At 37.2% G+C, this 23,890-nt stretch overlaps 1 protein-coding gene across 1 annotated transcript in view; it reads right to left on the reverse strand.

Annotated features, from left to right (window-relative positions):
* Positions 1 to 23,890, reverse strand: part of PRKDC (protein kinase, DNA-activated, catalytic subunit) — a 113,167-nt gene that overhangs the window by 81,338 nt on the left and 7,939 nt on the right. The window contains exons 8-25 of the mRNA XM_072998915.2: positions 20,548 to 20,603; positions 20,415 to 20,445; positions 18,688 to 18,845; positions 17,633 to 17,779; positions 16,933 to 17,097; positions 16,558 to 16,726; positions 15,791 to 15,840; positions 13,870 to 14,007; positions 12,702 to 12,854; positions 11,777 to 11,892; positions 11,296 to 11,455; positions 9,871 to 9,957; positions 9,362 to 9,481; positions 8,810 to 8,969; positions 6,934 to 7,040; positions 5,167 to 5,257; positions 2,934 to 3,097; positions 2,188 to 2,340 (exon numbers count right to left, since the gene is read on the reverse strand). Of these exons, the coding sequence (XP_072855016.2) occupies positions 2,188 to 2,340; positions 2,934 to 3,097; positions 5,167 to 5,257; positions 6,934 to 7,040; positions 8,810 to 8,969; positions 9,362 to 9,481; positions 9,871 to 9,957; positions 11,296 to 11,455; positions 11,777 to 11,892; positions 12,702 to 12,854; positions 13,870 to 14,007; positions 15,791 to 15,840; positions 16,558 to 16,726; positions 16,933 to 17,097; positions 17,633 to 17,779; positions 18,688 to 18,845; positions 20,415 to 20,445; positions 20,548 to 20,603 (2,225 nt within the window). The remainder of the gene's footprint in view (positions 1 to 2,187; positions 2,341 to 2,933; positions 3,098 to 5,166; positions 5,258 to 6,933; positions 7,041 to 8,809; positions 8,970 to 9,361; positions 9,482 to 9,870; positions 9,958 to 11,295; positions 11,456 to 11,776; positions 11,893 to 12,701; positions 12,855 to 13,869; positions 14,008 to 15,790; positions 15,841 to 16,557; positions 16,727 to 16,932; positions 17,098 to 17,632; positions 17,780 to 18,687; positions 18,846 to 20,414; positions 20,446 to 20,547; positions 20,604 to 23,890) is intronic.

The following is a 23,890-nucleotide window of genomic DNA, read 5'->3' on the forward strand; positions in this document are numbered from 1 at the left end:
GATGAGGCAGCTGAAATGTTTTTTTTTCCTTTAAGAAAACACAAGCATTCGATGACTAAAATCGTATCACTTGGAACAGTAAATCAAAATTAAAGTAGGCCCATTGAATTAGTAGAATTTAGGTGAATCATTGCCTACATAAATTCTAATGATTAAGTGGGTCTACTGTAGTTGTGACTTAATACACTAAGTACAGTATTTTAGCCACTGAACCATTAGGCCTACTTTGCTGATGCCTATGGACTCCAATGCTGTCACAATGAGCATGCAAAAACTAATTAAGATACTATATACCAAACACGTTGTAACATGAGTCTCTTGAATAGGCAATTCCATGTTATTAACACTTTTCTACAGAGAATTCACATTTATCTTTCCAAATGGAAATACATCTCTAAAGCTTTCTGACAACCCACCCATAGAATGAAGCTGCAATTCCACCAAATACCTTTTCTTACAAGAGTATGAATATAGATAATTTGGAAATTCTTTTTCCATCTAAATTTGTGAAAAGCATCCCTCTGCTGGTCACTCCTAGTTTTTTGCATCATTGATGCATAATTGCATGTTCTTTATCTTTCTGTGCTTGCTTTCATTGAGACTGAATCCTAAGAAACCTAGGAATCTATACCATTAAGAGAGGGAAACTATGTATTCTGTGTTGTCAGGTCGGCTCCAACTTACAGTTTCCAGCAGACACTCTCCGAATGGAGTGAAAATATTAGTATGAACTATGAGATATGCATCTTAGCCAAAAAAAAAAGTATCTTCTAATCTTGAGCACACAGTACATGAGTACTGAGCACAACTAAGAGGGATATTTTCTTTGCTATATGCTTATTAGAACATGGCAACAATGTGTTCTTCCATTCTTCAAACCCAGAGAGAGCTGGTTTGGTAAGAATGTAGCTTTGAAGATAACACTTCAATGTAGCAATTTCTGCTCTTTTATTGTGAATTATCTTGCTACAACATTTCAAATATCTGTACAATAATTATGATAAAAGTGTATTTTACTACATTGTTATTATATATCCATTTAAAACTGCAGATACATTCTTTCACCAAGACATACTGATGTTATAAAGATGTGAGATGAAAAAGCAACAGGACTACCATAGGAAAGGCACTGGAAAATTTCCTTTTCAAGTGATTTTATATGAGATGGCACACACATTTCTGAGCATTATGGTATAAGATCTGCTTCAGCTGCCACAACTTGAATTAGATACTTTATTATTATTATTATTATTATTATTATTATTATTATTATTATTATTATTATTATTATTATTATTATTATTATTATTATTATTATTATTATTACTACTACTACTACTACTACTACTACTACTACTACTACTACTACTACTACTACTACTACTACTACTACAGTGGTGCCTCGCATTGCGCCGTTAATTCGTTCCGCAAAAATCGCTGCAGAATGAAAATGTTGCTATGCGATATTAAAAAGCCCGTAGAAACGCATTGAAACCCCTTCAATCCGTTCTTATGGGCTTAAAACTCACCGTTCAGTGAAGATCCTCCATAGCACAGCCATTTTCGCTGCCTCTTAAGCGAGGAATCTGTCCCTAAACACAGCGGGTGGCCATTTTGTTTACCCAGTGGCCATTTTAAAACCGTCGCTTTGCGATGCTCGGTTCCCAAAGCAAGGAACCGAGCATCGCAAAGGGAAATTCCCCCATAGGGAACATCGCAAAGCGATCGCTTTTGCGATCGCAAAAAAGGCGTTGCAAAGCGATTTCATCGCTAAACAGAGCGATCGCTATGCGAGGCACCACTGTATATTATTATTATTATTATTATTATTATTATTATTATTATTATTATTATTATTATTATTATTATTATTATTATTATTATTATTGTTGTTGTTGTTGTTGTTGTTGTTGTTGTTGTTGTTATTATTATTATTATTATTATTAATCTCAATAAGGGGACCCTTATACTTCCTTAACAATAATGAGCATCTTCTACATATAGAACATGTTTCCATCCCTTCCAGTTTCCACAACTCGTGAGAAATAAAACAGATAAAAATATCACATCAGTAGGAAAACGAGAAAAACTAAGAGTACTGAAAATATAATTTAAAAGTATAATTGTGTACAGCTGATTTCAAGTAATGGGATTAGGAGCTGAAGCAACAAACTAAGGTTTACTTGCCTGGTCCACATCACATGCAAGTCGAAGCAGCACAGGAAATGTATGCTTATACAGGCGAGACATGGGTGGGCAACTCTGTTGTCCTTCAGGAATCTGTGAAGCCTTTCCCAGCATGTACACAACTATACTGTGCAGGAGCTCACAAGCTGCAACCTGGAAAAAAGAACCCGACTAGCTATTTCTAGTTAAAATTTATACTGTACACACACAAAAATCTACATAGAAACACTAGGGAAATTTTCTAGCCTTTTTATTACTATGTACATAAAATATAGTAAATCAGCAAAGCTGCCATTCAGGTTTCTTTACTTAGAAAAAGCACTGTACAAATCCAAGACTGAAGTATATTTCTTTTAAAGTTACAGTTACTTAACATTAAATATATTATATTTAATAAAAATTGACCTAATATAATTAAAAATTACAGCACAAAAGTTAACATATAGCTCACCCTGGCTGTTACATCAAACTGAAAGAGCTACTATTATGTATTTTTCTGGCATAAAATTAAAATCAGAAACAATGAGCTTTAACATGAATACAAAACCACTGGATTTTGCTTGGGGATACAAGTAGCCCAAAAGTCACATGCTAAAATATTAGTGTTACTAGGAAATAAATAAGAATTTAAGCATAACATGGTCATTGCATCTATCTAGGCATAACTTATTTTCTTTCACAATGCCCTCTAAAGCCTGCATTTGATGTCTACTTTTGCATTAAGACCAGGACAGCAGCAACAGTACCTTAGTCTGCCTATCACTAGCATAAAGAGCCAATTCAGCAACACGAGGCAAAAATACATCCAAGTAGATAACAGGCTTCATATCCGCAAATGGAACTGCAAAACTCAGGTGCTTCTCTGTGTCCCAGGACACAAACTTCTTCATCGTTTCCTCTGCAGAAGCAGCTAATATATTTGAAAAAGAGCATACACACAAACAAGTTCCATTAAAGCAGAGAGCAAGACTTCCAACAAATCCAAGCAAGGAGCAGCAGGGCTTAAAGTATTCAAATTTAACAGATAAAATTTGGGTTCAGGAGGAGGTTTGACAGTTATTTTTTTTTAAAAAAAGGTTTGACTTCATTGTGGAGATGTCTTTCTTGGCTATGGATGCTTCGATATAGTGGAACCCGTGATCCTTCACCCACAACCCTCCTGTGGTCATAGGTCATTTTCCCACTTTGCAACATGCTGGAAATCCCATGGGGAGGTCAGCAAATAACGGAGTCACTCAAATTAATTTTTTTTCTACAACTGGACAATAGTTAAGGTCACTTTAGTAAAATGTTAGCAAGTGCTTCATAACATTTTTCTTCAAGCAACCAACGTACTTCAGGCTGAGGTTCAATGGGAAAAAATAGAACACGCTTCTGTTATTTTTATTTTTCAATGTTTTTGCTTTCAGTTTTATCACTGTTGTCATAAATTCAGTTTTAGACTTATATTCTGTTCTGGAAACAGAAGGGGAAAAATCCTTTCAGCAGGTTTCTGAACAGAAATTTTGAAATATACTTAGTGAAAAAAAGAGATGCAACTGGAAATTTAAGTCCCAGGTCCTAGAATAGACTCAGAAAAAAATTAAAACAGAGTGGCAAACACAACAAACAACACAATTGAAGTTTGCCTTAAATCCTAACCAACCAGCTTAAATGGTTTAAAAATGTGTATGACTCCTAACTTCGCAAAACCAAGCCAAAAATACTGTTGCAAACATACAAGGTCATACCTTATCTGCCTTAAATCCTAAGCAAAGCCAGAACATTTCAGCTCAACGCTAAAAATGCTCAAATTTTTCAAAAATCACATTTCTAAAATTACATAAGCCTATAGTCTTTGTGTTGCTCTAGTGTTTCTGTAAATGCTAGATGAGTAGAAATAAAGCAGACCACGCTTATTAGAGAAGAACAAAATTTACAAATTCCAACTTCTCATTTGACATCCATGAATTATTTTGGGGGAAATTTCTCTGGACAGACATACTTTAAAATGTTTGCAGTCTATATGCTGTAGCTTATTAAAAAAAGATACTCAAACAGGTTTTTCCAAAGTTCTTATTTGCAAATAAAGAGATAGAAAGGGGAAAGATATTCTGTCTCAATATGTTAAATGTGCTAATGACAGTAACATATGAACAGGGTTGTTGTGAATGAAGCTCATAAGGAATTTGAACGGGATATATTAATACACACTTTCAATGCCATAATATAACTCCAATAAAAGCATTTCCAAAGTAACCGTATACATGCAGTTTTTATGCAAATATCATATTTATCCAGTTGCGAATACTATAGCAGGTAGCAAACAAAAGCTAGAAAAACAGTCAATTTATGGACCTTGGCACTTTTAGAAATGTGGTATTTTGGAATTCAAGCACTCCCAGTCCCATAATTCAGCAGTACCCCCCCCCCCGGCTGAACTATAGGATTGGTAGTCTTCAAACTGGCAAGATATAGAGCAGCCCCCCTCTGCTCCATACAGTTCCCATGCTGCTTCTTTGAAAAGTTATAAAATTGCCCTGCTGCACTATAGTAATCATGAGGATTCCCAGTGACTTGCAGAAGTGCATGGGGGAACGAGTTTGCATGGAGGCAGCCCCACTGGGATTAATTTCTCCAAGCCCCATTGCAAGTAAGGGAACCCTCACAACTCCTGTGGTGCAGGAGGGCACTTTTCTAAAAGGTCAAAGAAGTGACACAAGAACAATATGGAGGTAATGGGGTGGCTCTACCCCCTGCCAGTTTGGCTAGCAGGGACAAGATTTTTGGGATCCAAGGACGCCTAATCCCGTAATTCAGTCTGGGGGGGGGGGGGTTCTGGTGAATTTTGGAAGTAGGAGTCCTTGAATTTAAAAAAATCTCACGTCTATTTGCCATATCTCTCTTGTCCACTGTGATGCCTAGAAACAAATATGCCTAAAATATTTATTGATTGGGATTAACAGCTTTTAACATTCAGATACATTTTTGAACACGCACCTGTAACCAAATTCCGATTGATTTGTCCTCCTAGAGATCCAAGTAGGCAGACAGCTCTAGCTCTCACTGCTTCCAATGAAAGATCCTCCTCCTACAAAAAAATATTATTGCAAGAGGAGAATGACTTGGATTTATAGGTGTAGAAATGTCAGCACGTTTTTCCTCAGCCTAAAGGTATGGTGTGTGTAAAATTTTAAAAAGAGGATGGAATTAAGAGTTCTTAGTTCAGAATTGTATAGAGTCCACTATTTCAGATTGTTACTGGGGGAAAGGATATTGTTCCTTTTCTTTTATCAAAGCTCTTGCTATGAACTGCTGAAGTCTCCTAGAAAGGAGCTTCTGAAACCAGATGTTTGTTTTTGATTGTGTGGAATACTGAAAGAACAAGCCAGTGGAAGACATGTGTCTTAAACTGCATTAATCCATATTCTTAGTTCTAATGAACACAGAATTTTGAACAGAAATGCATTGATTGTTGTGTGAACATATTTACTAGTAAGTCCCACTACACTAACTGGGAAGCATATTGTGTACTGAATGATTAACATATAAGTTAGCAAGTTTGTTATTTTGAAAATCTGCACAGAAGGTGTTATAGCCATAAGTCATCATCATTATCAGATGATGGTCAGATTTTAGATACAGTACTACATTATTATATAGTAATGCAGTCAACAACAAAAACTGGAAGCTATTAAGTGTTTTGGTCTCAATGACATCTCTGGATCATACCCCCATGCTTTTCAAATAAATTAGAACAAAATACCAATATAAGAATGCCTTCATGGGCTTATGGGCTTCCTGAAGTGAACTGAGTACTGAACTATGCAAAACAGAATGACAGCCTCTACGGATTGGTATTCTAACCCAGCTCTGCTGTCCACACTCTATACGCATACATTCTCAAAACAAGAGCAGTCTTCAAATTAATTTAGCTAGCACAGCGCTGTTGAATTCTGAATTATGCAATATGCTTGCAGCCATTATCACTGCAGGATTTTAAGTCTCTGTTTTAGTAATTGCCAACATTTAGGCCTGTAACTCTGAAGCTTAAACTATGATGAAAATTGGAATATGCTGTTCAAAATGGCTTGGGAAATTTTGGCAGATTTGGCATTTATTGAAAAAAATCCACATTATAATTTATACAATAAATCACAATTTTGAAAATGCACACAGGAAACATGTTTAAATTAAGATAAGATTGTTAAGCAGAGCTCTGCTGCAGGGGTTTTGTTCACTGTCCAAAATCTAATGAGCTTTGCACTTTTATATAGAAAAGTTGATTTCATGAGCATGACCATTTATAACTGTAATTCAAATGTTGGCCAGAATCCCCTTTGCCTATTGGGCACACAGGTAAGACATCTTTAGGTTTATGAAAGGAAAGATCTACACAGTAATTAGTGAAGCAACTCTGCAGCAGGACACTAGTCATTATATTTAGATTTCCCCTTCATTTTGTTTTTTAAATGGTGTGATTTCATAACTATTATATAGGCAGATGGATAGTTAAAAGGCTGCAAAAACATTTTGAATAAATAATCGTACCACATTAAATTGTTATACAAGGACATTCAGAGCAGAATATGAAATATGTGTTCGTTACTCAGGGTAATTGACTGCAGAGATGTAGATATGTAACCAAAATAAGACTATCACTTTATACTCATTTACCATAGAGATGGCTCTTCGTTTGAACGGTAAGCAAACATATGCTTTGATCTCCTAATAGCAAAGGTGATCTTTCATAAAAGAAAATTTTACCGATGCAAGGCTCCTTGCTTTCTTCACACGTTGTATCACCACTTTGTTTAAGCCCTTCTGGATTGCCCGGGAAAGCTTCTTCACCTCCCAAGTATTCTGAAAATCATCTAATTAGCAAGAAACAGCTCATTTTATTAAACTCTATTTTCTGGCATTTTATGCAAGAAAGAGAAGTCCTAATGTGTGCTTTTCAAGAACTGGTTTTGAAAGGAGAAAACTTAATACAAAAGGTGAATGACACCAATCCAGTTCTACAATGGATTGCTTCCTGCGGGTTCACATCCTATTTAATCATACCCTTTGGCTTCAAGGAAAAACACTGACCAAGTATAACAATTCATAAGGAAGACAGAAACTTTGTGGTAGAGTGTTATATGCACATACCCAGCCTTTCACATCTCCAGTTCAAATATGAAAAACTATGAGATCTTGAACAGGTTCTGCCAGTCAGAATAGGCAACACTACAATACATGAACAAATATCTGCCCTGGTATAAAATGATGTTACAACCAGTAGATCACAGTTGCCTTAAAAGTAAACATGAAGGAATAGTAACTGCTGTTTAATATCACTATCAACCTACTCCAACTTGGGACTCTGCAAACAAAACCTTCTGTAAGTCATAAGTTAATTTAAACATCCTGAAATGCTCAGTTTCATTTTAAAGGTTCTATTTTGGAAAGTCAGCAAAACTAGTCCCTGACATCTTTTCATTATCAATATGTGCAATTACGCACTCAGTTGGAGCTATCTGCTGAAAAACATGGCTATAAATGAAGTTCTGATCATGGTTTGTGATTAATATGAGCTCAGGTCTTACTGACTGCATTCCAGGCCTTAGAGTCCAACTTTGAAAAACTGCTCAACATTCCAGTAACCTCTCTTAATACAAAAGGTTTGTCTGTAATCCAGGTGGAATGAGACTTGCAATAAAGTAACTCTGGGTAACTGTAATAGTTTTGGGGGATGTTTAAATCCAAAGGATTCCCTGAAGTGATTCAACAGGTAATCACAGTATGGAATATGAAGGTCACTGACTTTAACATCAACTTGCACTGTCTCCATCCTGTCATGGTAGAGTACCTTCAAAATTCTACCAACCCTTCTTACTACAAAGGTGCAATAGAAAATCCTGCAATCCAAGATTTTTTTCAATCAAGGAAGGGTGAAAACCTAGACAAGCTAATCGCAATAAGATAGGAGCTAAAGGTTAAAAGTGTTATCTTGGTCCTATTATTGTGGTGTGGTGGCTGTGGTTCCCAACCTTGGGCCCCCAGATGTTCTTGGACTACAACTCTCAGAAGCCTTCACCACCACTTCTGCTGGCCAGGATTTCTGGGAGTTTAAGTCCAAGAACATCTGGAGGCTCAAGGTTGGGAACCACTGGTGTAAGGCATACACTGGAAAAGACCACTACCTTTTTTCACCCAAGTGATATGATTTGGTGGAAACTCACCTACTATAGAGAACTAAGTTAGAACAGCCATGTCTCTATTTGAAAATAATCAAATTCAATGGATACCAGCTATCTATATAATCAAATTCAAGATCTTTTTCCCTACTGAAGGAAAACAACAGCACAAAAAATCTTGGCATAAGTAACTATATTGCAGATGGCAGGTGTTTCAGAGTGGAAGACTAAGATTAGAGCTACAGAAAATGTTTAGCCAATGAAAACATTGAAAAAAGCTTTTCTTTCTACTTACTGCAAGAATTGCACTTTGCAAAACTTACAGGTATCATAAAATATCAGGCATCTGCTAAATAGCAGAGGCCTCCTATTTTGCAATACAAATGCTAATATATTTAGTCAACAATATGGAAGGCAGTGAAAGAACACTGTCTCATTTTCAAACATTCATTTTTACTTTGTACCTGTGGATTTAGATGTTTTCAAATAACCATCAAGGCAAGGCAAGATATCCTTATAGTATGGTTGCATTGCATGTCTGTCAATATAGGTTGACCAATCCTCCAGTGCATCCAATGCCACGTTAGCCATTGGGGTGTAGCTAAGGCCTAGTTTAAAGGCATTCTGCACAGCAAACAAAGAAAATGGTTAAATGGACACCTGCTTAATTTCTTAAGTTATATTTTTTGCTTCTGATTAGAAATCAATGTTGATTTGGATCTATTATGTTATGATTTTAGTATATTTGTTCCAGAACAATGTAGGTCAGGTATGGTGGTCAGCACATGCTGTATGAAACACTCAAAACAAAAACAGAAGCACACATGACACAAGTGCAAATTTGTCACTTAAGTCTTTGCATCCCCTTGGGAATGCACCCTTTCACATGTTGATAATGCAAAACATATTACCAAAAGCCACAGTCAAATAAACATGCATCTTATTTAAGTGGAAATAATTTGTGGAGTTACATTAAGGGAAAAATCCTATGTTGCTCATTCAATGTACTGACCCACCTGTAATGCAGGAATGTATGCTTTAATATCCAGCATGATGATATTGTGTGGCAATGAGAGCACAAAAGTCAGACAAGATGCCAACAGCTCGTCTTTGTATTGCTTCATTTTTGCTGTGACCTTGAGAAAGAATTAAGGATCTGTAATGCAATCTCTCTACACACTGACATTCAAAGCATCTTTAAAAAGGTATATTGGTAACATGAAGATATATTTTAAAACAAAGCCGCAATTCTAGGCACCCCTTTGTTCTATTAAAACCAATTAGACAGATTTCTATGTAACAGCTTGAGGAATTATATTTTGGATCTGTCAGCACTAAAACTGTCCAATTGGAAACTAGCCTGCTTCAAACAGTGTGTGTTTCAATACTGAGTCAGAACTCTAGAAAATCTATGGGCTGTGCTTCAATACTGTTTAGGAAAACAAATAATTCACAAATCTACCTTTTTTGCACATCTCAAAAGATTTTTAACATACTTCAAAGGACAATTATAGAAAACCGATACCTCTTTTCCAAATTTGGCAAACAGGGCAAAACAGGAATGCTTCTCTGGGTCCTCAGGACACTTTCTCTTACTCTTTGAACCAACATCCTGGCAAAAAAAGAAAGAATACACAGAACTGTACAGATTTTACCAGTGTTACTTTAGTGTTCTTTCTTTTATAGAAAGGATATACTAGAGAATGGGCAATAGTCAGGTGATGGTTGGCACTCATCAAGAACACCCACATATTATAATGCAATATTGTTTTTCATGTGCCTCTCTTTGGAAATTCCAACTGGCTCAGAATACAGAAAACTAGAATGAGCAAAAAGGAACACATCTTGGCTACTCTTTTTAACAGCTTGATCCCTGAATCTCAATTATCTGTTCACATATAATAAACCTGCCTCATTATTAAAATTCTCATCGGAGCTCTTCCACTTGTCTATTGTTTGTAATGCCAACAGCATTTGGAAGGGAAACAGAAAGCTATGAAAAATAAGGAGTTTTCAGTTGCAACACCTCATCTGCAATACATTACACCCACCCATTCACTGAGTGCTCTTCTTAGTTACTTTTATACAACAGTCAAAAGCACTGCTATTTATGAAGCTTTGTCTTTCTCTCTCTTTTTCCACTTCTGCTGGGCTATTGTGTTTGATTTATTCTGTTGACAGTGTTCTACTTCTATAGAACCCTTCTACTGCATTTGCTATTTTTCCTGTTTTCAGTAATGTATTTTAGTTTTACTGGTTTCATGTGTGCAGATTTTTAAAATAAATAAAAACATTTAAAACCAATATACAGGAAAGATAATAAAACAGCACTAAAATAAATTAAGAAGTGAAATTAAAAAAAAATGAGCAGCCACTGCAATAACATGTAAATAGGTGCAATATACCAAATTCTCTTAAAACTATGAAATCCAACTGGCATCTGATGTACACATTCTATTAAGAGAATGTGCACGGACCATAGGAGTGATACATCAGCTGTCTGTGTCTTGCCACTGCTGGTTATTTTATCTGTGTAAATATTAAAAACAGCTCACTCCTACCAGGAATATGAGACCAAGTTGAAACCCTAGTTAAGAATGAACCCCAATTTACATTAACTATGTATGAACCACAAGAGAGCATAGTGAAGGAGAATATGTATAAACTGGAAATCACATGAGAAAGATGGAGGAAGGGTCCTTTAATCACTGTTGCAAAGGTTGAAAGTTGGATAGCAATAAATGTGTGTTACCCTATATTACTATACTCTAGAAGATCTGAACAGTAGTGCTAAACAACTTCCATCAAAATGAAATAACGCTTCTCTTAACTATCAGAAGAAAATGATTGTAATTATAATCAATATATAAAAGTCAAGAAGTCTGGATTAATATTAATACTCTTGTTAACAATTAATAGAAAATTGTCCTCTCCACAAGAGTTTCCTCACCTTAAAATATTTTGTTTTCTTAGCAATGTTCATGGCAATGGACAACAGCTTGTAAAACCCACTAATAAGAGGTAAACGTGTTGATTGTATAATCAGCTCATAGCTAAATGAATAAATCCATGGTTCAAAATATTCAACATGCTTTTCTGGGAGGATCTCTCTGTAGAAATAAAGAGGAAATCAACAAGGAAATGTGATATTACAATAAAAATTTTTGAGGAAGTTAGCTTTTCTTCATTAGACCAATGAGCAACTGAAACTATTTTCAATAAAGATACTAGCACAGAGTATTTTATCCCATGCCAGGAAGTCATTATTAGTATGCAATCAAATATTGAATGTGCTATGTACTGAGGAATGTAAAGATCACTAGTTTGGCTACCTGGGCAATACTGGAGAGAACTATGCTAATACAATAGACTAAAACATGCATCAAAACTATATTAGTTGATCCCAGAAAACATACTAGAATGTACCATACTTGCAAAATTCTACTAGGTTAATGAAAGCTGTGAAGTCTTGAGGCTTGATTGGCTGGAGGTTTGCCACTGGATCAGAAGCAGGGATTGTGAGATCAACATCAGCTTCATTTGCATCCTGAGAAAAAAATATAAGCAGCATTTACAGCAATTATCTTCATCATTATGATCCAATGCAAGGAGTGGCTAATTGACAGTGAGCTCTGGAGCGATAGGAAGGGAGCGCAAAGGCCACGGCAGCAGTGGACGGTGAGTGGGCAGGTGTATTAAAGATGGCCAGGCCTTCGTTATGTCCACCTTTGGAGGGGTATTCATGTACGGATGTCTAATTATAAACTCTCCCAGTTTCCAACCACACAGTTTCTGACTGCAGTTTATTTCAGCAAAACAAAGTAAAAACTAATCACAGGCATAGCTTGTCCTCATTAGGACACAATGAGGAACTGAAGTGATCCAAGAACAGAAACAGAAACTTATGGTCTCCTCTGGGAGCTGTCCTGAGAATGAATTTGATCCTGCCTCTTAGTCACAGGGCAGTAAATTATGGCATAACGTTGCATTTGAATAGCCAACAAATATAGGGAGTGGCATTTACAATTACATTAAAACACTTTTTTGGAAAAAAAACAAACAGAAAAGATTAATTTTCCATTGAGTTACTGTAGCTAGCTATGTTCATTTGCAGCCAGCAAAATAACAAAATTCTGTTGCACTCTTATGGACACATTTATTGTAGCATGAGATTTTATGGCACAACCACTTCCTCAGAGGGATTCATCTCTATTCATGTGAGAAAGTAGACTGCGAAGCCTCAGAAATTCATGCTATAGGAAAACTGTTAATCTTAAAGATGCCACACTACTCTTCATTACTAAAAGTTATAGGATTATCTTTCATCAAAAAGGATCTTCCAAAAGCACGTCTTACCTTCTCTTCACAAATATTCTGTTTCTGAACTGTAAGATCCAATTTTTCAATTACTTTGAGGACAGACTTTATGAGCTCATCATATAACAAACGATTTAAGGATTGTAATGGTGAATTTGCAACCGGGAAGGTTTCATCTGCTAACAAAGAGTCCTTCGTGAAAGAAAGGAAGAAAGAAGACACATTTTCAGTATAGTGTTGTGGACAATGTTAAATGGTTAAAATGTTATAAAATAAAGAAAATCTTAAGAGCTTATGAAAACAAAGGATATAGGCAAAGCATTTTTTAAAAGTCCTTAAGTGTACATACAGGATGGGCAATACACAGCCCTCTCAACATAGTAGCCCCCCACAACGCCCTTATAATTTTTTTAAACCCTCAAAAATTCTCCATTGAGAATTTTAGAGAGTGTAAGGGAGAAGTACAGTGGGGTCTTGACTTGAGAACTTAATCCGTATTGGAAGGCAGTTCTCAAGTCAAAAAGTTCTCAGGTCAAATCTGCATTTCCCATAGGAATGCATTGAAAACCATTTGATCCGTATCTGCTCTTTTCTGTCCATAGAAACTAATGGGAAGCTGCTATTCTGCCTTCGACCACTAGAGGGGGATATTTTGTTTCTTTTTTTCTTAGGTCAAGAAAGGTTCAGGGAAGGCAGGGAAAGAAAATACAGTCCAGGCAGTACAGTACCAGGCAGTCCGAAGACTGTCTCCCAATCCACTCTCTAAACGCTGGGAGGAGTGAGGAAGCAGACAGGCACCCTTTTCACTGGCCAACAGTTAACTAAAAGTTCACATTTTGCACTTTCCCTGCCTCCCATGTGGTTTTTTTTTCAGTTCTTAACTCAAATCTAAGTATGTAAGTCAAGTCAATATTTTCCTATGAGAGCGGTTCTTAAGTCAAAATGTTCTTAACTCAAGCCTTCTTAAGTCAAGACCCCACTGTATGTCATGTATCAAGTTCCCCACATAACCCCAGATTAGGCCAGCTACCTTTGAACAAAGGCTGGATTTTCCAATGCAAAAATATTAACCCATACAGTTAATATAAGCACAGAAAGCAAATAGTACATGTTAAGGATAGGAAAAACAATTCCAGTTTTAAAGAAAGCCCTGACCACTTAACTGTATACCGTATTCATTTTAAAATACCAGCATTAGAGTTTCTACCTTCATTGTGTCACAATCCAGTAAACTTGTAAAAAGATCCAGATAATCCTTATACGTAGGAACTTTCCATTTCCCAACCCTGACCTCTCCTGCTGTAGGAGGTTCTACTGGACTAGAAACATCTCTCACTGAATATTCCTGGAAAATAAAGTGTTCATTGATTTATATGAAACTGCACAACTATCTATCAATAACCCTCAACAACTAATAGATCAGAAATCTGAATAGTGAAACTGCCTAATTTTAGAAGAATAACTGGCACACTACACCGGAACAAAAATATGAGCATCCCAGGAGATACCCTATCCTGCAGCACATACATTGGTCGCAATACAAAAATCCTTAAAACCTACTATGGCCTGAGCTGTTTAATACATCTGCAACAATTGAAACATAACTACAGTATCTAAAAATAGCAATTCAAGTATCTGATGATTTCCAACATACATAAGCACAAGAGTATTTCTCCCTATCCCTTCCCTCCTACATCCCCTGGATTCACCCAAAAATATGTAAGAATTTGTTGCAAACTTCTGTTTTAGAAATTTGTAATCATAATGTTTGAACTATGGGTTGATTTCCTAAAGAAACAATTTAAAGATGGTCTAAACTGCTTCTTCGTAAGTAAATTGAGACTGGATACCATTACCAGAGGCTTGAGAAGGCACCTGACCACCTCTGCCCATTGGTGGGCTAAGGCCTTTGAGCCAGTGCTAGAATGTAGATAAAGGAAATAACTAGGCTGAAAAGCAAACCACACTTCAGTGAACACTCGGCAAGCTGAAAATTTCAGCAATGTCTAGACAGACAGCTTATAGAGAAAAGTCAACATACATACGATAACTTAAGAGCAACTTTGAAATATTGAAAGGAAATCTAATCCCTGAAGCAATAAAAAAAAAGTTACAAAGTTACCAAACTGGATGGCTTGAACTACTCACTTGCAAGAAAACATATCAGAGTCCTTTTAGCATGAAAATGCTATCTTCCCTAGCTGCACATGTGGAAATAGTATAAGCAATACTATACTCCTGGTATGTGAGTGGTATGCCAAGTCATGTCAAAATTGTTTTGTGCATCTCCTGGAAAAAGGTTTGATGCATACAAAAAAAGAGAAACCTCCTAGTTTATTAAATTATTACATGTGGCCAACACATTGCTAAAAAATCTGGCCAAAACACAGGACAGAACTGCTGGATAGCTCAGTAGTTTAGGTCTCGGGCTGTGGAGCCAGAGGCTGGGGGTTCAATTTCCCACTGTGCCTCCTTGACAAGAAAATGATTATTAACAAGCAACAATAACTTATGAAATACAAGTCATGGGAACAAAGCTATTTCAATACATGTAAGGTAAAGGTAAAGGTTCCCCTTGACAATTTTTGTCCAGTCATGTTCGATTCCAGGGGGCGGTGCTCTTCCCCGTTTCCAAGACATAGAGCCAGCGTTTTGTCCAAAGACAATCTTCCGTGGTCACATGGCCAGTGCGACTTAGACACGGAACGCTGTTTTTCCTTCCCACTGAGGTGGTCCCTATTAAACTACTCGCATTTGCATGCTTTTGAACCGCTAGGTTGGCAGGAGCTGGGACAAGTGACGGGAGCTCACTCTGTCACATGGATTCGATTTTACGTAGAAAAACAGAAATCTTCCCCCTGTTAAGCAGACCCTGGTCTATTTTACTAAGGATAAATTCTGTAACCCATCCTGAGATCTTGCAATATAGGGCAGGCTATAAAAAAAATTTAATGAATAAATATTGCTGAAATTGACAGGCAGCAGGTTACTGCTATGGCTTTTCCTTTGCTCTACCACAGACTGAACTTTAGACCTATAGCGTGCAAATTGTTTTCCCTAGTTCCGAGCCATTACCCCTCCTGGACTGTCATATAAAGTAATAAAATCCAAATTTTAAAAAGACGTACCTTTGAAAAGGCAATTGGCTTAGAACATACTCTGATTAAACCTTGATGCACTGGAAGTAAAAAAATATATACATTTCAAGCTTTAAAAATGAACCCATCAAGCAGACTAAAAAGAGTCTCCAAAAACCCTATTAACAGATATTCTACCTTCCTTTCTTGAAAGTCGATAATCAGCAACTGCTGTTTTCCAGCTTGCTGTATCTGCATATGCACATATTTTATATTCATATCATATTCATGGTTTATATCAATTTATGGTCAAATAAATCAGAATACATAAAAATAGGAAGAACTAAAATAGTGAAATTATCGCTATCTACTTATTTGTTGTGAGCGTAGAAATATAGACAGACACTTGTAAACCACCCATTAATGAGAAGGAGAAAAACTTCTCAATTTCTGTGTTTCCCACCTCTTCCAAACCTTGTGACTACAGTGAATTATAGGATGAACTTAACTCAGCATCTAATCATATGAGATGATAGGACTGCAGTATGGAACTCTCTGACACTGGCCTCGAATTATGACCATTTAGCATGCCCAGAACAATTTTGCAGAGGGGAAAGAATGGAATAGAGCAGTCTGCACAAACAGCCTAGTATTATACAGAAAAAGGAATTTTTGAAGTTAAGTGTTAACATTTCTACAAGTATTCTGCAGATGTCACCTACAACTGTTACAACTGCTGTGCCCCCAAAATATTACATACTTCTCAAATTTAAATGAATAGTATGAGGAAAGAATATTTACTTCCAAATAACACTTACCCACAGTGCTCATAAAACTCCACAATACAGGACCTTTTCCTGCCAGGGCTAGAAAGACCTTTACAATGGATTTGCAGCATGTAGATTGCATTTTTACACTGTACTGTGGAAAACTGTCTATTTGTGCTACAACCAGACGTTCAAGAACCGGAGTGTATACTTCAGGAATCTAGAAGATGAAGACCAAGAATTGTGTAATGGAGAATAGCAACTGAGTATTCATTTAAAAGAAATCCCCAGAAGAACTTAAGCAGCTTAGTTTTTCAGTGTCAAGAAAAAAATACTTCCATCAGCATCCTCATTACAAATAGAGTCACAGGCCTCCTAAATTACAAAGAAATAGACTTAGAAACAAGGATTTAACTGTTCACTTACGGAGTCCAAGTAGAAGATAACACTTGCAATTGACTGAAGGAAACTTGGAAGCTGATACACGTGGTCATCAACTGTTTCTGCCTCAGTGAGATACATTTGCTTACAGCGCTGAAGGAGTTCAACATACATAAAGTCGACATCCTTTGAACTGATTGCTTTACATGGCTTTCAATAAGAAAAAAAAATGCAGATATGAATCTGGGTTCAAATAAATCATTGGATTAATACATAAATGGCAAAACCTTAGGCAGACACACAGAAGAATTTCTGAATCATGATTACCTATAGATATAGATATATCCTTTTACAGACAGGCATGAGCTTCTCTCTTGTATTTTGATAAATTAAACTTCTAATACCATTTATCTATTAAACAGTAATACTGTAGCAGCTGTACACAGTAAACAAAGGTGGTGATTTATTTATTTATCAACTTTATATCCCTCTGTTTCTGCCAAAAATGGTGCTTATGAGGCTAATGGTAATAGAACTCATATAAAACAAATAAAAGATGAAAAATACATTCATAAAAAGGCACCCACACAGTTAAAACCATTCTTGCAACAACCCATAGAAAAATGTATGTTCACTGTTTGCAGTGACAGTTCTATTATTAAAAAGTGAGTAAAATAAAAATGTTCCACAATTCTAACATTCAACGTCTTTGGTGTATTATTATGCCATGATGTTAAATACATACTGCTGCAAAAAGGCCATATCCTCGAATAGCAATGGATAATTCTTTATTGCTAGCATCCATCTTTCTAATGATTTCATAAAACTGTTCCATAAAGTAACGCAGCTTGCTCTCATGCATTTTTACATCCTTTGCAATCATTTCAGAAATCTGCAAGTATAACAAATGGGACAGTTTGTAGATAATGCAACAAAAACACAATGCTCCGAAACTAACTTCTATTCAACAAAATCTCCAAATGAAGAGATCCCAAACTCGGTAAATGCAAGTGGGCTGCTAGAAGTCACTTTCCCAATCTTTCCATCCCACAGCAACTCCTCCAATCCCCTGAAATTCCTATGGTGGTGACAGTGATGGGGCTGCTGAATGAGCTATGTTGCACTGAAGGAGAGAATTCCCTGATTTCAAATAGAACAAGTGGAGACTTTACATCTACAAAAGGCAGATTTTAAAGTAACCCAACAAAAACATGTCATCACCATATAATAATGATGCAACAGCTCATTAAAAAGCCCACCTACTAATGGAAATATTAAATCATGCCACAACCTTATCATCTCAGAGAAATCTCAAGGACCACAGAGAAGTCCAAGACAGTCCGCAGAAGGGGAATCCAACAAACATAAAAATTACAAGTACTGCTTCTCTTTCCTTTACATCAGAATGAGTCCAGTAGGACTCTGGATAAGGTGATTTCTGCTCCTTCAGATCATCCCTTGCCCACCAAAAGTACATCTGTAAGTACAGCTCAATTATGAATATCCCAGTATATGGGATATTTTGGCTTTGAATCCCTCACTGGAAAAAATCTACTATGTTCAACCAAAAAGAAATTAGGGTAAATAGGAATAAACATTAATCTAGGTTGGAAGATGGCAAGTGAAAGTCATGACAGGATAATAGATTCTCACATGGTTTACTAGTTTGACAGCAAACTAAAGAAAATAAAAACTAGGTTCTACACTGAAAAAGCACTTTGCTTTTTCAGGTTTATACAGTGTTTCACTTTTGGGAAATAAACATTTGATACTCCCTAATTAGATACAGTATTTTGTTACCTGTTTAAGAAATGCATCCAGAGCTGAATGGGCAGCTTTCTTCATTTCTACATTCTGGTGGCCACACCATTTACACATTACTTCAAATAATAAAGCATAGTTTTCCAGAAGGGAAGTACTGAATTGAACAGCATGTTTACTAAACAAATGTAGACCAGCTGCAAAGTAAAAGTTTTAATTTAAATCCAACAGACAACTTAGCTAATTTTACATATTCTTACACTTATGTATTTTCTATGAGGTTAATTATGTTCATTATCAATTAAAGGCTGAAATCCTGTTGGAAGAACTATGCCACTGAAGGCTGGTGACATCACCAGCCGGGGTGATCGTTGGTAATTAAAAATCTCCTCGTTCTGCCCTATAACTTTTGTGACTGCCATGTAAACTCTTTCATTGTGGAGAAGCTGGGGGATGGAAGAAGGAAGTCTCTGTGAAGGAAGAGCTGAGAGTGCGCCGTCCTCAGCGACCAGAGAAGCGACAGAGGAGAGTGGGTGTAGAGAGGGAATATTGGTGGAGATAGAACAGGCGGAGCTGATCGTGACAAAACCAGAGGAGGTGTGCCTGGTGGATGAAGAGGGGGAGGAGCTAGATCTTATCTTGTGGGAAGAGATAAAAGGGACAGATAGCGCGCGCGTTTTCAACCTTTGGACAGATATCAACCCAGAGAGGACCAGAGACCGGGGGGTCCAGACAGAGCCCATGCTTGGGACCGGAGCCTCACCACAACTCGCAGGAGGTTTCCCCAACCTAGCAACCGGAGGAGGTTTGCTTCCAGACCCCATTGCGCCGGGGGTGCGAGGGAAGTGGATAGAACCGTTGGAATGGACTGTGTCGGTATATCCCCGTAACCTACCGGGTGGGGGACGGAGAGTGATTCGGCCCAGCCCTGAATTCCAGAAGAAACCTCCTGAGGGAGACTGGGCAAGGCATCCATGTTGCGGCACGGTGTGTGCAGTGAGGAGTGCCCCCCTCCGCCCCATGACGGATCGGGAGAAGTTTGGGCCGGCACCCTTTTAGGTCAGGCTACTGGAATGTGGGGTACAAAACCCCAACGTTATCATTTGTTAAATGACAGTTACTTACAGGACCCGTTTGATCCTGTGGAATTAAGTTGTGTAACTAATAAACTTGTTGATGTTGAAACTGATGAAGAGCCTCCTCGTCTCTTTCCCGCCTTTACGACGATGGCTCCCCCGGGCCCAGAAGAACTCCGTTACAGTCTCTAATGACAGAAAACCTTCCCCTGCCAGTATTATCATCTGGTAGCATCAATTTTTGGAAGTTAAAGACTTCTTCCTCCCATCTCACAGGCTTTCACTCAATGGCATTACATGGGAGTTTAAAAAGTCAATGGATAGAAATGGGAAGTTTCTAATTGCGAAAATTCACTCCCTGCTGGCAACATCATCCCCCTTCCACAATATTTCAGTCAAAATATTTATATTTTGCTTGATACAACTAACCTTAATATAATAAAATCTTTGCTGTTCTTGATTCATTCTTACACACTAGTAAATACACATTTCTGGAATGGCTTACTCTGATACAAACTGGAACAGAAAGGCCTAATTCTATTGCTATGGCCTCTATTCCATTATTACTGTAAACACTATTTTATTTGTTAAGAAAAAAACAGATTACATATGTATGCTTTTCTAGAAAAATGCTTTGGTAATGATTTACCACTGCACAGAACTGTTTTATATAAAACAGAAAGTTCTTACCAAGAGGCACTGCATATCGCTTTAAGTCCACCTACAATATCAAAACATTCAACATGTTAAAAAAAGTATCTATCACATCTACTTAACACACCAGAGAACTGCTGTATCAAAAGGGAGGGGGCATCCAGCATACCTGTGGACTTATTGACTTCACTGCAAAATCAAATATCTCTTTTGAGGTTTGTGGATCTGAAGAGAAGATAGCCAAACAAGGTCATTGTGTCATCATATAGATTTAAGTCTTACATTAATATGATGATATGCAGTCAGGTCTTTATTGAAATTGACTCAAACTTAAGTAACCTAGTGCAATTTTATCAGATCAAACAAAAATGAAATTCTTTCTAACTATATGCTATTAACGGCACAATGCTATACATGTCTGCCTAGTATAAACTTCACTATGTTCAACAAGGTTTATATCCCACTCAGTGTTCCTTCTAAATGCAGCTGCCACCTACCCCGATAAATCTTAAGGCTCATTAATTTATTAGGACTAGAGTATTCAATTCTTTCAACAACAACAACAAAAAACCCTCTGGTTTACAATTGTAGGATATTATGTTTCTGTATCAACAATTCAAAATTGCAGGAAATGGCCAAATAATGCACAATACTGTACTTGTGTTGTTAGCAAGTAAGAAGAATGCCAAGATTTACACAGCAAAGGGCAGCTTGAATGTTGACAACACCAATGGCAAAAAAAAATATGGTCTACTACAGCAGTCCCCAAACCTTTTGGGACCACAGAGGCAGGGCTTTGTTGCAGTGCCAGTAGCTCCAGAGAAGAGCTCTCTCTGGAAAAATTGGAACCGTCCGGTCCGGGATCCCCTTTATGAAATGGGGATCAAAGGAGAGTCTAGGAGAAGTCTCTCTGAAGCAGATGGTGAGCAGCAGAAGGAGAAGAAAGGGATGCAAACCCGGACTTCTTCCCTCTGAAGAAATCACCCAGCACGGATCGGAGTGGGCGCCATATTTGGCATGGAGCTGTGAGTAACCCTTTATCGGGGAGAGGAGAACAACCAATATAAGCTTAAAATATATAACAACTAAGTAAGCTGAAGCCTTTGATTTATGAAAGAGCCCCATTAAGCTGAAAATAAGAACGAAAATATTTGGATGAAAGAAGAAAAGCAGCGGCGAGCCTATCTTATCAGTCTGCCTCAAAAGCAAAACTAACTTTCCTCCCCAAGTTAACTCTTAATATAGCAGGCTGATTTCAAAGCCGAGAGAGTGAGACGGAAAAATTAATCTTATGTTTCTGGAAAAGAATCCCAGACGGTTCTAATGCCATCGGACAGGATTTAAGAGACTTGAGTTTCGTGAATGCAGTTTGACTGGGACATATTTCTCTTTGCCTTTTCCTGGACTCTGTGAATTAATACAGTGGACCCTTGACTTACAGACGGCTTGACTTACAGACTTTTTGAGTTACAGACTTCTCTGGCCGCAAAATTTAGGTTTGACTTGCAGACTGAGAATTGACTTACAGACCAGAAAAAAACAAAACGGAACAAAAACGGCCTGTTACGGGATTAATCGGTTTTCAATGCACTGTAGGTCAATGGAGACTTGACCTACAGACTTTTTCACTTGAGAACCGCCTTCCAATACGGATTAAGTTCTCAAGTCAAGACCCCACTGTAACAGAATCTGGTTGTTTTCTGGAGAAGAAAGAAGGAGTTGACGTGGTCGACTGGACTGAGGAGCATCAAGGGGTTAATGGAAAGATCATAAGACGGGCTTCAAGGACAACTATTGGACAGTTTGGGACTCTGTGATTGTTGTTTTGTTCGCTGGACTGCGTGTGAGACTGATAACAGAAGCTTGCTAAACTCTGGAGAAGAAATAATTGTGCCACGGTTCTATTTGATTTTGAATGTGCTGGGTTAAAAGTTGGTTTTTATATTATAATGTTTGGATAAAAATTGGAGGGAGATCTAAGGGGAGGTTTATGACTAGGGGTTTGGATTGTCGATAAAATTGTGGAAATTGTTGAAGGATATATAAGGGGCGATCATTGTGGTTAAGGGCATAGTATTATTTATACAAACCTCATTCATTGGTAAGCCTGAGATGGCCTCCAAAAATTTAAGACAACAAATGGAGACTTGGTCTGTTCAGTCCCAAAGTTTGGAACAGTGGTACAAGAAATAGAAAAGGAATGGCAGATTACTATGCAAAAGATAATAATAACAGGGTTTCAACAAGTACATGAAGGTCTTAGCAAAATAGAAGATCTGATGAAGTGACGAAAGAGGGGACATTAGATGCCAAACAAAACTTAAATGAAGCTGCACAAACTTTAAAACCATCTTTATTGGGCATGACACCAGGTAGCATAGATGGGATAGAGTTATCCAGTGACCTATGCAGCTTCCAAATTTTAAAAGCATTATATTAAAAATCTCAAGAAAGAAACACTGAAACAAGAGAATCTTATTGTGAAAATATGGGAAGTGACAAAAATGGATATTCTGTCAGATGGGCTGAAAGACCGTTCAATTCAAAAGGAAACTGAACGATGGGATGTATTGTATAAATGGCTGCAGTTACCAGATAGTGTTGGAGTAACATAGAATTAAACTAAAATTATATGATAAGATGAAAGCAGGAGGGTAATCAAACTGTGAAAAAGCAAAAAGTTGATCTATTATTATAATATGAATTGATTGGATGATGGTATACTCTGTGTTCTCCTATCCCCCTAACCTTTTTCCCCCTCTTCCCTATTCCCCCCTACTTTTTGTATTCCCTACTCTGTCCTTAAATAAATACTTAAATAATAAAAAGGAAAAAAAACCTTTTGGGGCCGCAGACTGGTTGGGGGATGCGGTTCTATGCACAGGGGGTGCTCACCCACCCATGAGCACAACGTGCTCCTCTGCAAGCACGACACCCCCACCACGCATGCAGGCGGTGAAGATTCGTGTCTGTGGCCCACTTCAAGGAAGCCCACAGACTGGCACCGGGCCACAGACTGGGGATTGAGGACCCCTGGTTTACAACATACCCTGTTTTGCTAAACACCATTCACAAAGAGACATCAAGCAAGGGAAAATCGATGACTCCTTTTCTTCATCAGTTAAGCACTTCTTGCCCAAACATAGAGGAACTGCCATGATTGTTTTTGGGCAGCCATGGTAGTGACCACAAGAAAGGATATAAGCTATGTTATTATCTAGTAGGACCATTCCCAGCCACAATGCAAATAGGAGTAATTTCACAGATTAAATGGGTAAGCTTCTGAAGATTTGTTTTTTATTCTTTTTAAAATTTATTTAAATTTATTATTATTATTATTATTATTACTATTACTATTACTATTACTATTACTATTATTATTATTATTATTATTATTATTATTATTATTATTATTATTATTATTATTATTATTATTATTATTATTATTATTATTATTATTATTATTATTATTATTTCTATAATGGTACAAGACTGATACGGTGCTAGGTTCA

Source organism: Pogona vitticeps, chromosome 4, assembly GCF_051106095.1.
Source record: "Pogona vitticeps strain Pit_001003342236 chromosome 4, PviZW2.1, whole genome shotgun sequence".
Taxonomy (NCBI): domain Eukaryota; kingdom Metazoa; phylum Chordata; class Lepidosauria; order Squamata; family Agamidae; genus Pogona; species Pogona vitticeps.